The following is a 12955-nucleotide window of genomic DNA, read 5'->3' as shown; positions in this document are numbered from 1 at the left end:
AAAAATCCAGGCAGTAGACATAGCCAACACCTCCTTCTTGAATTGAAGGTAGTAATTCTTCCCGTGCCCCTTAGGCTTTGCCATTTGCCTGCCCCTGTGTCTTAGGCTCCAAAACTTCAGAACTGCAACCCAGCTCCAAGGTCATTCAGCCTTCTCCCAGCTTCTCCATGGTCTGCTCACTCTAACACATTTCTTAGGTTCTGGTTCTGTGTTTGACTGTGTGCAGGCTAAACCTGTTTGCCCAAGACCATGTCCAGATGGCTTTTGAATATCTCCAAGGACGGAGACTCCCCAGCCTTTCTGGGAAACTTGCTTCAGTGCTTGATCACCCTCACAGTGAAAAATTGTTTCTAGATGCTCATTTGGCATCTCCTGTTTCAGTTTGTGCCCATTAGCTCTGATCCTGTCACTTGACACTAGCAAGAAGAGCCCAGCTCTGTGTTCTTTGCACCTTCCCTTCAGGTATTTAAGTTGATAAGATCCCCTTGAGACTTCTCCCAGGTCTCTTTCCTCACAGGAGGGATGCTCCAGTCCCATCACCAGTTCTGTGGTACTTGAATCCCATCAGATTTCAGGAGCTCAGCACTGTGCAGCATCAGGCAAGCCTCTGGTCACAGCACAGCATGTGCTCCCCTGGGGCCCATCTCTGCTCAGGTTCTTTGGCACTATGGTCTTGAGCACTCTGGTAGGATTTTCTTAGGAGTGAACAATGCCATTTGTCATTTCCAAAGGATGTTACCATGAGAACATGCTGCTTCACTTCAAGATAAAGACAAGGACAAGCCAGTGGTGTTACTGCTGGTGCCAAGGGGAGCTGCTGGCAGCTCCTCTGTGAAGATCAGCTGACAAAGTTTATCTGCAGCCAGGAGTGCAGTGCAGCACAGGCCTGAGGGCCAAGCTGTGTGTGCAGCACAACCCTGCACAATGCAGCAAAGTGTAGCACAGGCCCGTGGCCACTCAAGGCAGCTGTTCCACAGGTCACCAACCCCACAGGGCACAACAGTGTTCCAGCTGGGCTCACTGCAGCTGCTTGGGCTGTGTCCTAGGACCAGCTCACCAGAGGACACCATTGACTGCAAAGAGGGCCAGGGGTAACTAACTCAGACTTACATGAGTAACTTCTAGGTGAGATGAGTCTTTTCTGCTGACAATGCAGAGTAGTCCTCACAACACCGGGTTTTCACTTCATTGTTCTTTAGTCATTAATTATGTCATGGTCTCTTGGGATAATGTAGCAGGTGGGATTTTTTTGTTCAGTTCATCATGTATGCACCTACATAGCTTAGCTGGGAGTGTGGCTTTCCCAAGAGGGAAGACTTTTCCAGGCTTGGTTATTTGCCTAATATCTTGCATTAATTATACCCTATCAATCTCAGTTTCTGCTTATTACTACAGCTCCCTTGAAGAGTCACGTCACATATCAATAATGCTTATAAAAAGTCTATAATACTGTTCCACGTATCCATATTGATGATGTGTCTCTATTCTGTCTTGTTCTGTCCTGTGTAATGCAGTGTTTCACAGCAGATAAGAGAAGGAAGACAGTGCAGTGTGTGGTTTCTCACTTGTTGGCAGGTGTTTCACTTGTGTATTCATATCACAGTGCATGGAAGAAGTTATGCCATGGGCAACTAAGCACTGTAGAGACCCAGAGCAAAACCAGTCTTTGCTCTAGAGGCTTTGCTGTCTACACTTCCTCCTCCTATGAAATAATGTCACTTCTCATCTACAAACCTGTGAATGATTTGGGATCATTCTAGAAGAAGGGAACTGCCTTGCTCATTGTGTTACGCTGCTGTGGTAAAACTCAGAAACTCACTCCTAGGCTGGAGTATGCCTGGTGGGACTGGCAGGCCAGAACCTTGTCCAGAGCAGCTCATTGTTCTTCAGTTCATTGATCTTCATGATCATCCATCCAGATAAATCCTTCTATCATCAGTACTGCCAGAGGTAGTTTAAGAAAAGGAGAGTATTTCCTCTTCACTTGATTGATTCCTTGCAGATGGTATAATTATTTCAGAATGCTTTAGCTGCTAAAATTTTGTAGAAATTGTTTAGGGTTTGATTTTAATTGTATGTGTGTTTCTGTGTATTCTCTGCCTATCACAAGATACAAACAGACTGAACTGAATAATTATGTGAATTGCTCACCTTAAACATTTTTTGCCATCTCTACTAATATTCTGTCTATGTTCTAGGTAATAGTAAAAAATCATGAGATTAGATGATACCTGAGTATGAATAGCACTTTGCTCCTAGATCGTTTACTTTTGGAAATGTACACAGCTTTGTTGAAAAAAAAAAAAAAAAGCCACAGAGTGATTAATGTGATTTTTTTCAGCCTTTGATACCAGATTGTAATTATATGAACTGAGAATTCAGCCTTTCATACTGTGCATTTCATTTCCTGTTATATTCCGTGGCATTATGGTCTTTAGCACTCTGGTAGGGTTTTCCAATAGGTAACTGATCTATCTGAAATATTTAGAGGATGTTTGTGGCCAGTTCTGTATGAGGGAAGGGCAAAGTTCAGGGTAGGCTAGTTTAAAGACAGATAAATTATTTATGTATTTAGAACAGTTACTGAAACTTTAGCTGGCCCTAAAATTCCGTGAACTAGACACAGTGTGATAAACAAACAGCCTGTTGTGGTTTTAAAATTTTGATAAATATTATTTATTATTTTTTAACTCTTTGATGATAGCACCTTCTGTTCAAGAGCAGTGGATACAACACTACTTAAAAAGAACTTAATTCATGTTCATCCAAGACCTTTTATTTTCTCAAATTTGTAGTGGTGGTGCCATCTTTTTTTTTTCTACTTATTTTATTGATGTCATTGAAGAGTTAAGAATTCAGTTACTTTAATTAGTGGAGGCTTTTATTTCTTGTTGATCACTCTTGATCAAGATTTGCTGTGGTGAAAACTGGAATTTTTACTATTAATCTAAACCAGGAGCATTACAATAACTGGAGTTTTGCTGAGGTGATTCCAGACAAAGTATAGCAGCTTGTAAAATTATGATCTTAACAAGCAAGATGATAGAAAATTCAAATATGGGTGGATCCCCTAGATGTTTGAGCTTTTGGAAAGTGGTCCATAATATCTATGTAGAAGGTAAAGGGAGCCACCTAGAGTTAATGTATAGGAATCTCTATGTATAAATGTATGTCTGACCTTCTGCCACTTCCTGCAGCTTAGGTTGCAAACGGAGAGCTAAATGTTAAACCCATGAGTCTCTCCTGAGAGCACCTAAATAAGATTAAAACCTCCTTTAAATGTTTTTACAGTGCTACTGAAGGGTTAAGATTGTTACTGGATTTTATCTTAGAGAGCATTGGGGAAAAAAAAACTTGGTACTAAAGTCTCCCTCCTTCCAGTTGAGGATTCTGACTGCTGTAGTATATAATTAGGCTTTTTCCAGTAACTCTCTCTATGGACACATAATTCCTGCCTCTTAACAGTAGTTTCCTTGTAAGCTGTTCTTATTTTCTGCCAGTTTGTAATTGATGGGCTGCAAGCTGGGCTTTTCTGTAATTTTTACAAACTAGGTGGGGAGAGGCAGGCTTGGTAGTACTGGTGTGTTTAGCTGTGAGGCCAGAAGGAAAAGGAAGGCCAGGAAGCAGTGCTGGTGACCCAGTGGACAGCATGGCACCCAGTGTCCTGTCACAGTGCATGGCACCCAGGGTCCTGGCACAGGGCATTGGCACCCAGGGTCCTGGCACAGGGCATGGCACCCAGTGTCCTGGCACAGGGCATGGCACCCAGTGTCCTGGCTCAGGGCATGGCACCCAGTGTCCTGTCACAGTGCATGGCACCCAGGGTCCTGGCTCAGGGCATGGCACCCACTGTCCTGTCACAGGGCATGGCACCCAGGTCCTGGCACAGTGTGTTTGAGCATCGCTTTCCCTGTTTTGCCATAGGTTAAATCTCAGAGCTCCTAGTCATTACAGGATCATACTTCACAGGAATGAGGTATTAAACCCCAGGCAAATTATATGATAGGTTATTCTGTCCTCCTTGCCCTTACCTGCAGCTTCACCTAAATTACACAGCCTACCCGCTGATTTAAACCTTTCTAAGCCCAGGTGGAGTTGCTTTTCTGTCCCAGAGGTGGCAGCAGTCTGGAGCAAGTGAAGTGATTTCCACACATGCAAGAAGTGAAGCCCTTTGGGATTTTAGATGGAGAGCATTTTGCATATGTAATAGCTCATTACTTCATGAAGTTACTTAATGTTTAGAGTTGAGATTTTGCAATATCACAATTAATGTAAGTGGTTCGCTGCACTTGGTGCTGGTGTTCATGCAGCGGCCCAGAGCAGTGCTATTGCCGCAACAAGCAGAGTAGAACAATGAGCAAAGAGGAGCAAGCAGTGCTTGGATTTGACTTGTGGTTCTGGTTTTGCTCCATCTGGGTGCTTGCCACAACGGAGAGCTGACCAAATATTTGCAGAGTTCAGATCCCCTGCCCTTCCCATCCTCACCCAGTTGGTGGTGAAAGTAGATTAACCACAGGCGGGTACAGACAGTTCACCCTGGATGTTTGCAGCACTAAAACCAATGCAGCTGATGCCAGCTTGCATGTGAATTTTAGTTTATATGGCAGCTTTAGTTCTCTAATCCTTCATTTGTTGCACTGTGAGTTCTTTCACATTACTCTGTAGTGTATTTTAGAGACTCTCAGATTAACAATGGATAGATCCACCCTTCTGCAGACACCTCCAAGGGAAGGGAAGAAATCTGCTGAGGTGTTACACATCTCTGCCAGGCAAAGCCTTTGCATGGCTGAGACCTTCCCACCACGTGGGGCCAGAGCTTTTTAGGGAAGAAAACTGACTGCTTTTTAACACACTGTGAAGTTGTTGGAAGCGGTTCTTGGTGGCAAGAGCAAGCTGCCTGGAAGCCTCCTCATTGCTGGCCCAGTTTTGACTGCTCCTCTCTATCAACATCCCCTGGCACTACAGCTTTAATAAGACTAGTATTGTTTTAGCAGATGAACCCAGAGGGAGTTGTGGAACACTTGGCACAGAAAGCAGGACAGAGTCTGGAGCCTGACTGTTCTTTGGCTCTGACTTACCCTTTCAAACTCAAAATCCCACAGACTGTTCCTGTGGTGTTTCCAGTTTCCAAGAGCTATCAGCAGTGTCTGTGAGACAGGATGAATATTTGTCCTTCACAAGAAATCCTTAGACCAGCAAAGGAAATGGTCAAGTAGATGTGTCTTCGGTTGCCTTTGCTGTCTTAACCTGAATGGTCTACTGTCTTTTTGAGAGCTGTGAAACTATTCTTTCAGTTTTCTTGTTTTGAGACTAGGAGGATTTTTGGGTCCTGGGCTGTACCAGAGGCTGGCACAGCTCATGACCTTGTGGCAATTGGCCATAGCCATTCCCCAGCCATGGCTGGGAATTCTGGCTTCAAATTGGAGGCAGCTTGTTTGACTAAGACAGATGGTATTACCTGATCTGGAAATATGGTGATTAAGAAGCTGCTTCACATACAGCACAGCCTTGTACTTGGCGAAGGGAGGCTGGTGCTGGGAGGTTTAAGGTGACCAGCCCCTTCAATGTGTGCTACTTTGCAAGTCAGAGGTGGTACAGTGGCTTCTAGAGCTAGCTAAGTTATGCCCAGTTCAAATTCTGCACTCCAGAATAGTAGAGAAAGAAGGGTTTCAGTGCAGACAATGTTTTCAGTGCTCTCTTGTCTGACTTGTGTGTCTCCTGCTGCACGATGGAAATCTTTACCAGTTTGAGCTACTATGTTTTTGTTACAACTTGATTTTAACATGTGTGTTTAAATCAATTTCTAAATCTCTTAAGAGTACCAAACTTTGAATACAGGATAGCTCTGCTGATTCCAAGTGAAAGCATTCAAAATGGGTTATGAAGTGGATATTTATTCTGCCTAATCTATCATTGTTTCCATGCTAACACTACCCTTGTTGTTACCATGAAATCAACTGTTATGGAAACAATACATTGTCCCTAAGGTAAGTTTAGAAAAATGTTCACCCACTGGATAAAGCCAGTTTCAGCAACATAGTGTTTAAAGCCTTATACCCTGTTCATAGAGAATCAGCAAGATGTGCTCACCTGAAGCCATCCTCAGATTACCAGTTTCCCTGTGTTGTTCCTCAGGCCCTACATGTCCATTGGAACACTACGGGATCAAGTCATCTATCCAGACTCAGTGGAGGACATGCATGAGAAAGGCTACCAAGATCAAGATCTGGAGTCTATTCTGCATATGGTTCATCTGTACCACATAGTTCAAAGAGAAGGAGGTAAACTACATATTTTTGTTAAGAACTTGACAAAAGCCATTCCTTGCATGTGTGTCTTAGCGTGACTGACCTTTACAGACTGAACTGGCAAAACTGGATTCAGACCTTTGTGGTTGTGGGAACTACACAGACACAGGGTTGTTGTTCCTGATGCTAATAGAGGGAGAAGAGCTGAGAGTGCTCCTCCCCTCCCCACTAAATCCATGCCCAAGCTGAAGATCCTCACTGTCTTGTGATGGCCAGTCTTTTCCTGGTATTGTGGGGTCACTTACCTTCCTTGATTTTCATAAAAACTGCCTTAAAACATTGTAATGTCACTGACTACATCAACTTGAAAGTGTGTGAATGAGAGAGTCAGGTCTGCTTTCACCTCCCTAGTTTGTGGGATCAGCGGAACTATGTGCCTTGAAAAGGGGTGTCTGAGACCACTCCACCTGAGTAAGCAAGTTAAAAATAACCAAGCAACACTGGCTGGCAGTAGAATGTTGCCATCTACTGCTTGCTGTTTGAGTTGCCATGTGTTCTCAGTGTTGTTTGTTCTCAGAGTTGGGGACAGTGTGTATAGATATACTGGCACTATAAACGTCAAGATGCTAAAGGCTTCTTTTGTGTCTAAGGAACTGGAGCAATTCATGGCTTTTTTCCCCCAAGCACAGCAATAATTTCTATCCTTTTGTTCCTATCAGACACTAATCTTTAATTTCAATTTCCTCCCCATCATTATGCTTTTAAAGCAGACATAGGACAAAGTTGGTAACATTTAGAGAGAAGAAAAAGGATCTTCAGACCCTTTTAAGGGGGTGTGCTGAATGTACCCTTCCTTTCTCTGCCAGCTGTCAGTGCTGGTTTTGATCAGGTCCTTTGCCTTGTGTGTTCTTGGTGAGTCTCGGGATCATTCTGACAACACAGAGTAGTGCTTCAGCCACTGGGAATCCCAAGACAATGTCTAAATTCCCATTCCTGGATGGCAGTCTGTTCTGTAAAGAGGCAGAAGCTGTTTTTTTTTTTCTAAAGTATGTGTAGATACTTCAGAGTCTTTTCTGCACATTTTAGAGTGGGAAGCAGTAATCATTTACAACAGCAATTGTATACCTAAAGATACTTCTCCATCATGGGTTAGTCCTTTGTTAAGAATGTAATAATGACTGTTGCAACAGAAAATAAGAATCGTACATTATTCTGATTCATGTTATTATTCAAATCTGATTCTCTAACACAAGAAAAAGTAGGCAGAGCTAAGCTCAGTGACCAGAACAATTGCAGAGAAGGCCTCTTCTTCCTACACTGACACTATAACTATTCCTGTTAGTATACCTGAGTCACTTACTTCACTAAGTGAGGTGCACAGATTGCAGAAGAACAAGGAGGAATGTTGGAATGGGCAGCTGGAAAAGGAAGTGAAATTGTCGGTGGTAAGAAGTCGCTGTGGAGTGTGTGCATTCACTGTGTGCTGGTACTTGTGGTTGGACTGCACAACACGTGACCCTTGGCAGCCAAAGCCACCCCCCAGCAGTCTGTGAGTGCACATGGCTGTGGTTTCTGACCCTGCAGCTGGAGTGTGTACCTGATGATGGGGCAGTCACTGTGCCCCCTGTCCAAGATGGCTACAGTCACTGAAAGCCCAGGTTTGGATCAGCCTCGTGCTGCTTTCCGTGCCAGTGAAAGTATTTATTGCTGACCCTGTTCTTGCTCTTCTGCCCGTCTGACTGCACATGCACAACACACACAATCTATTAACAAGGGCTAGAGGACACTGTTAATGTTCACTGGTGCTGTACTGAAGCTCAGGATAAGGGCACACTGTGCAGAAGTTTGCACAAACACATGCTGGGGAAAAATGTGTCTTAGGTGCTTTGTGATCTAAAGTGACAGAAGTGGGCAAAGCTGGGAAACAGGGAGAGAGATTAGCACATACCAGGAAGTTTTTAGGACCGTAATATACTTACTTGTTCCCTTTTCTTCTTGAGCGTTTACAGGAGACAAGTGCCAAGGTAGGAGCAGAGAGGAAATCTGTGACATATGATTTGACACGTTACATGGATTTCATATGCTTAGTTATTTTTTAAAGCTGCCCTGGTCTGGGATAAAGACTTGTGTTCTGGGGTTTCTTGAACCAGCAAGACAGAAATACTCGCTGAAAGTGAGCAGTCAAAAGTTTTTGTTTATACGTAGACTAACATTTTTTAACTCAAATTTTTATTTTATTCTTTTGCTTAAAATCATATTTTCAAACTAAAAATATTTTTCTTAAAAATGGAACATTTTTCTTTCTGAAATAATGAAAAATCTCATATAAACCTCTGGTGCTTTCACTGTTCACAAATGTTGTGTGTGTGTATAATCTGACACTTTTCAGTTTTTTGTTCTGCTCCTCATGGGCAGTTATGAAAAAGCCAGATGAAGCCAGAGGTGCAAAACTTTGACTCAATTTATTTGTTCAGGCATGACTTTATTGTTTTTAACTGAATTACTTCCACATTGCAACAGTACAAGGATCACCGCATTCCAAGTATTGTGTCTGATGTTGTTTCTGTTGCTGCCAATGACAGAAATTCCTCTCTTTTTCTAGCATTAAGGTTTGATCCAGTGTCTTGGTTTCAAAAGACAGGTGTCTGCTAAGGAAGACAGGAGCCTCCCCTGAAATGGAAACTGTAAACCCCCTCCCTCCAAATTGCTATAAATTTTAAATTAAGGGGCTCTCAGGCAAAAAATATGGGAGCAGGAATAACAGTTCTTTATTAGGGAAGAAAATAAAAAGATAAAATAATCCATGCAGCAAACCAAAACAACACTGACAGAGTCAGAATAAAACCTGACACCCTGTTGGTCAGGTTGTTGGTAGCAGTCCAATTGGAAATGTGGCTGCAGTCCTCCTAGAGTGTCAGGTGTGGTTCTGTTGGAGCAGGGATCCTGTAGAAAGGGTGGAGTCTTACTCTGAAGATCCAGCTGAAGAGGCAGCTGATGTTCCTCTGGGAAATCCAGTGGAGAAGCTGTGCTGGCTTTCCAGAACCTCAAGATTATATCCAGGTAGGAATGCTTGGCTCCTCCCTCTGGGTGGAGCCTCTCACAATGGGATGCTACAGTTCTTATCAGTCATGCAGTGACATTGAATAGCCTGTTATCAGCAGATGTCTCCCTGGAGAGAGGATTGGTTGTGACAGAGATAAGGAAAACTGCCATACAAATAGAATACATCTTGCCTTGCAATCTGGGACACCCAGTTAGAAGGAAGTAAAATAAATAGCCCAATTTGGCATTTAGCTTCTGTCTAACCCTCATGAAACATTTTTCAGTTGGCATCAACAGAATACATCAAATCCACCAGAACAACAATCCCCCTCCCCAACACCGCTGTTCTGGATGCTCCTGAGCCCAAGTCCTTGAAGAACCCAGTGCAGTGGCTGTTGGCAGTAGCCCCCTTGCTGCTGGAGGCAGAGCTTCCTTTCCACACTAATGTTTTTCTCACCACCTGGACATTAGACAAATGCTGTTTTATTACTTAGCTTTTTATTATCTGTAAGGTGCCCCCATCAACACCTGTAAAGTTGTTAGCTCTACCAGAGCCATAATTTCATACAAATGGAAGTTGTATTCAGTGTGTGTGGTGAAAAAGCATGTCCAGAAATAGGGGCTAAAAGCATGCAGATATGCAGTACATAGACATAAAGTAGTTCCTTGTGACTTGCCTTGAAAATCTGTGAATATTTACCAAGTGTCAGAGGAGAGGCAGCCCTGGGCTGCTGACAGCCTGTCACACAGAGGAGCCGTGAGGCCGTGAGCTGCGCCGTGCACGCATGACTGGGCCTGTCCGGCTGGGGCTGATGACATTACTGAGCAAGTTCAACCTGTTTATGGTTTTTCTGCACCCCAGATTGTAATTATTCCTCATTATTTTGCACATTTGTCATATCTTTGGGTGTTGTCCAGGGAGCTTTTGTGCTAGGCCATGTATAAACAGACGGACAAGCCCATTTCCTCTCTCTGAGATTATTTCACCTGATCTCTTTAGCCCTGGATTTGCTTTTGTTACTGGTACCAGCAGGAACTCTGGAGAGCTCTGCCAGCTTTTCCAGTGGATCTGAAATCTAGAAGCACAAATCCCTGCAGTGTCCTACTGAGCTGGGGCTCATGGAATCCATGGTCTCTTTGTTCCTTGCTCAGCTATGGGTTGTCTTTGCATATTCATCCTGCACAGCACTGGGCTCTCTTTACAAACACAGTGAAAGAGGCTTCAGCCCAAAAGCTCAGCAGGGGTGGCTTCTCTGGCTGTGATCTGCTGTGTTAGCCTTTCTTCTGTCCTTCAGTCCCTGTCTGATAAGGTGCTTTGGAATGTAGATCTGAAAAAGGAACTTTTAAACTTATCTTTTCATGGCAGCTGAATGCTCATTCTTGCATGAAAATGCAAGGATTCACATGGATGAAGGATGCAGAGAACTGTGGATCCCAGAAGTAACCCATTTGGGTTTTGCCAAATACAGCTTGCATTTTCCTTCAGAAAATTGAGAGAAAGGAATTGTAAAAGAAGCCATGGCAGAAAATGAAATGCTGCTATCCTGAGGCTATCACTAGGTTTTGCAGGCAGCTGTATGTATTTCTGCTGCTGTTGCTGTGCACCAGCACATTAAACAAGCTCTTTGTCTTACTGGCTGCAAAAGCCATAACCAGAAGGTGGGCTAGGAATTTGGACTCTGAAAGCCAGGATTGTGCTTGCACTTATGAGAGATTTGTGCTGCATTCATGGGCGAGCCATTTCATTTCTTCATTTCTGAAGTGGATGTAGTTATGGGTGACCTAAGCCACTGACTTGGCTGTTATTTCCAGAATACTTAAGTACCTTCACTGACCTGTGCCCTGTCAGCAGGAAGAAACAGGAAACAAGTAGGTGCACTATTGTTCACAGACAGGGGGAGTCAGTTCAGTGTGAGTTACAATGCTTAAGTGTTCAGATGAACACTTAAGGGATCTCTTTAAAGGGATAACATAAAATTGCACACTTCCTTATCTGTTGTTTGCGGCATTCCATGTAGAAAATAGGAGAGTTCAGGGAGGGTGCCAGGCAGGAAGAGACAAGATGCATATGTCATACTCAGTTAGAATGTAAGTTGAAGTAACCACAGAGATGACCATTGTATCCTGGTAAATTAAAAGGCTAAATCTTACACCTTTAGAGTAAATAATAGAATTCTTTTGCAGACAAGAGGATGGTTCTTTCCCTTTTTTTGTCTTTTAATAAGCCTTTATAAACCAGCTGATCAGGAAGAAACTGTATGAACAGAGGCACTGCTCCCCCAGGCACATGTGCACCCCCACCCACACCCCAGCTCAGATCCAGGTCCTGAAGCTCGTCTGTATTCTCAGCTTTAAAATAATAGAACATAAGCAGCACCTTGAGTGTTGTCTTTAGAAGCATAGTTGTTTCTATGGCTTTTGTGAAGAACCATTCCCATCCCCTGCCAGAACCCTTTGCCAAAAGGGAGTGCTCCAGGTGTTTTACAGTGCTTTTTGGAGGCTCAGGTGTTGGTGGAAGAGCACTCCAGCTCTCTGTGAGGTCCCAGCACTGGGACTGCTCAGCAATAGCAGTCTGTGTGTATCTGTTCCCTTTACCAGAGTATATCCAAATGGTGATTCAGTTAATCACTACACAGCTCCATCTTTATTGGAGCCTGCTGATAGAAAACACTTTATGTGCTCCTGGGAGGCTACCACTGGCATCCTTTAACAAGAATGGAAGGAAAACAGGAAAAACTATAGGATCACTTAAGGTGATGTCTTTCTTGCATATGCCTGATTTTTTAATCTAACTTTATAAATATTACTTTAAAAATCATTACTTTATATTTTCTGATTTTATGTAGAGCAATGCAATTTAGTCTCTGTCATTATCAATTACTGGTTTTGATCACACAGCTCCCCATCAGATATTTCACTGATGTTTTGTTCAGTCCTGCCAAGCCCTGGTATAGCACCAAGCACAGGCAGAGCAGTACCAAGCCTCCTGCACCTTCACAAGCCCCATTGTCTCATAATTGTTCAGGTATCAGAAATAACACAGCCCACCCTCCTTGCTTTATCCTATTAATAGTCTTTTCTGGCAAATTTTTTTTTTTTAAAGTTTAGCAGTGGCAGAAAAGAGATTTTGACTGTGTCATTAACTTTTTAGTTACAGTATTTCTGGGGCTGATCTGAGAAAATGTTCTCTTCCTCTCAGCCCTGCTTCAGCTGCTTGCCTCATGAATAGATGATCTGTTGAGAAAAATGTCTTATCAGATTTTTTTGCTACATCCACACTGTTCTTTTTGAAAACTTATCTATTTTGCTACGCTATCCATCTGGATTGTTTGACTGAAAACTTATTTTCAGTAAGGCAATTTGTTACTTTATTTTTTCTCTGTAGGAGGAATTAATCATGCCCAAGTACTCACAGAACACCGGTCTGCTGTAAGATTACAGATAAAATACTTCATGCTTGTTACATGTACCTGAAAGTGATAAAGAAATAAATCATTTAGAGACCATGCAGAATATTAAATAAGGATACCTCATGTTATAGCAGTTGTGGGTTATTTTTAAATGCAAGGTACTAGAAAATTTTTGTAGAAGATTCTCTTGCCTGATTGCAGTTTTGCTGCCTGTCTGTGCTCATGGATACATCCCTTTGTCTGCAGTTGTGTTTC

At 42.9% G+C, this 12955-nt stretch overlaps 1 protein-coding gene across 2 annotated transcripts in view; it reads left to right on the top strand.

Annotated features, from left to right (window-relative positions):
• Positions 1-12955, top strand: part of ABCD2 (ATP binding cassette subfamily D member 2) — a 43009-nt gene that overhangs the window by 22702 nt on the left and 7352 nt on the right. For both annotated transcript variants that reach the window (XM_005481896.4, XM_005481895.3), the window contains exon 7: positions 6136-6281. In XM_005481896.4, coding sequence (XP_005481953.1) covers positions 6136-6281 — 146 coding nt within the window. The remainder of the gene's footprint in view (positions 1-6135; positions 6282-12955) is intronic.

The sequence above is a fragment of the Zonotrichia albicollis genome, chromosome 4, assembly GCF_047830755.1.
Source record: "Zonotrichia albicollis isolate bZonAlb1 chromosome 4, bZonAlb1.hap1, whole genome shotgun sequence".
NCBI classification, from domain to species: Eukaryota; Metazoa; Chordata; class Aves; order Passeriformes; family Passerellidae; genus Zonotrichia; species Zonotrichia albicollis.
The sequence above is the reverse complement of the archived record's forward strand: the minus strand, read 5'-3'. Positions and strand labels throughout refer to the sequence as shown.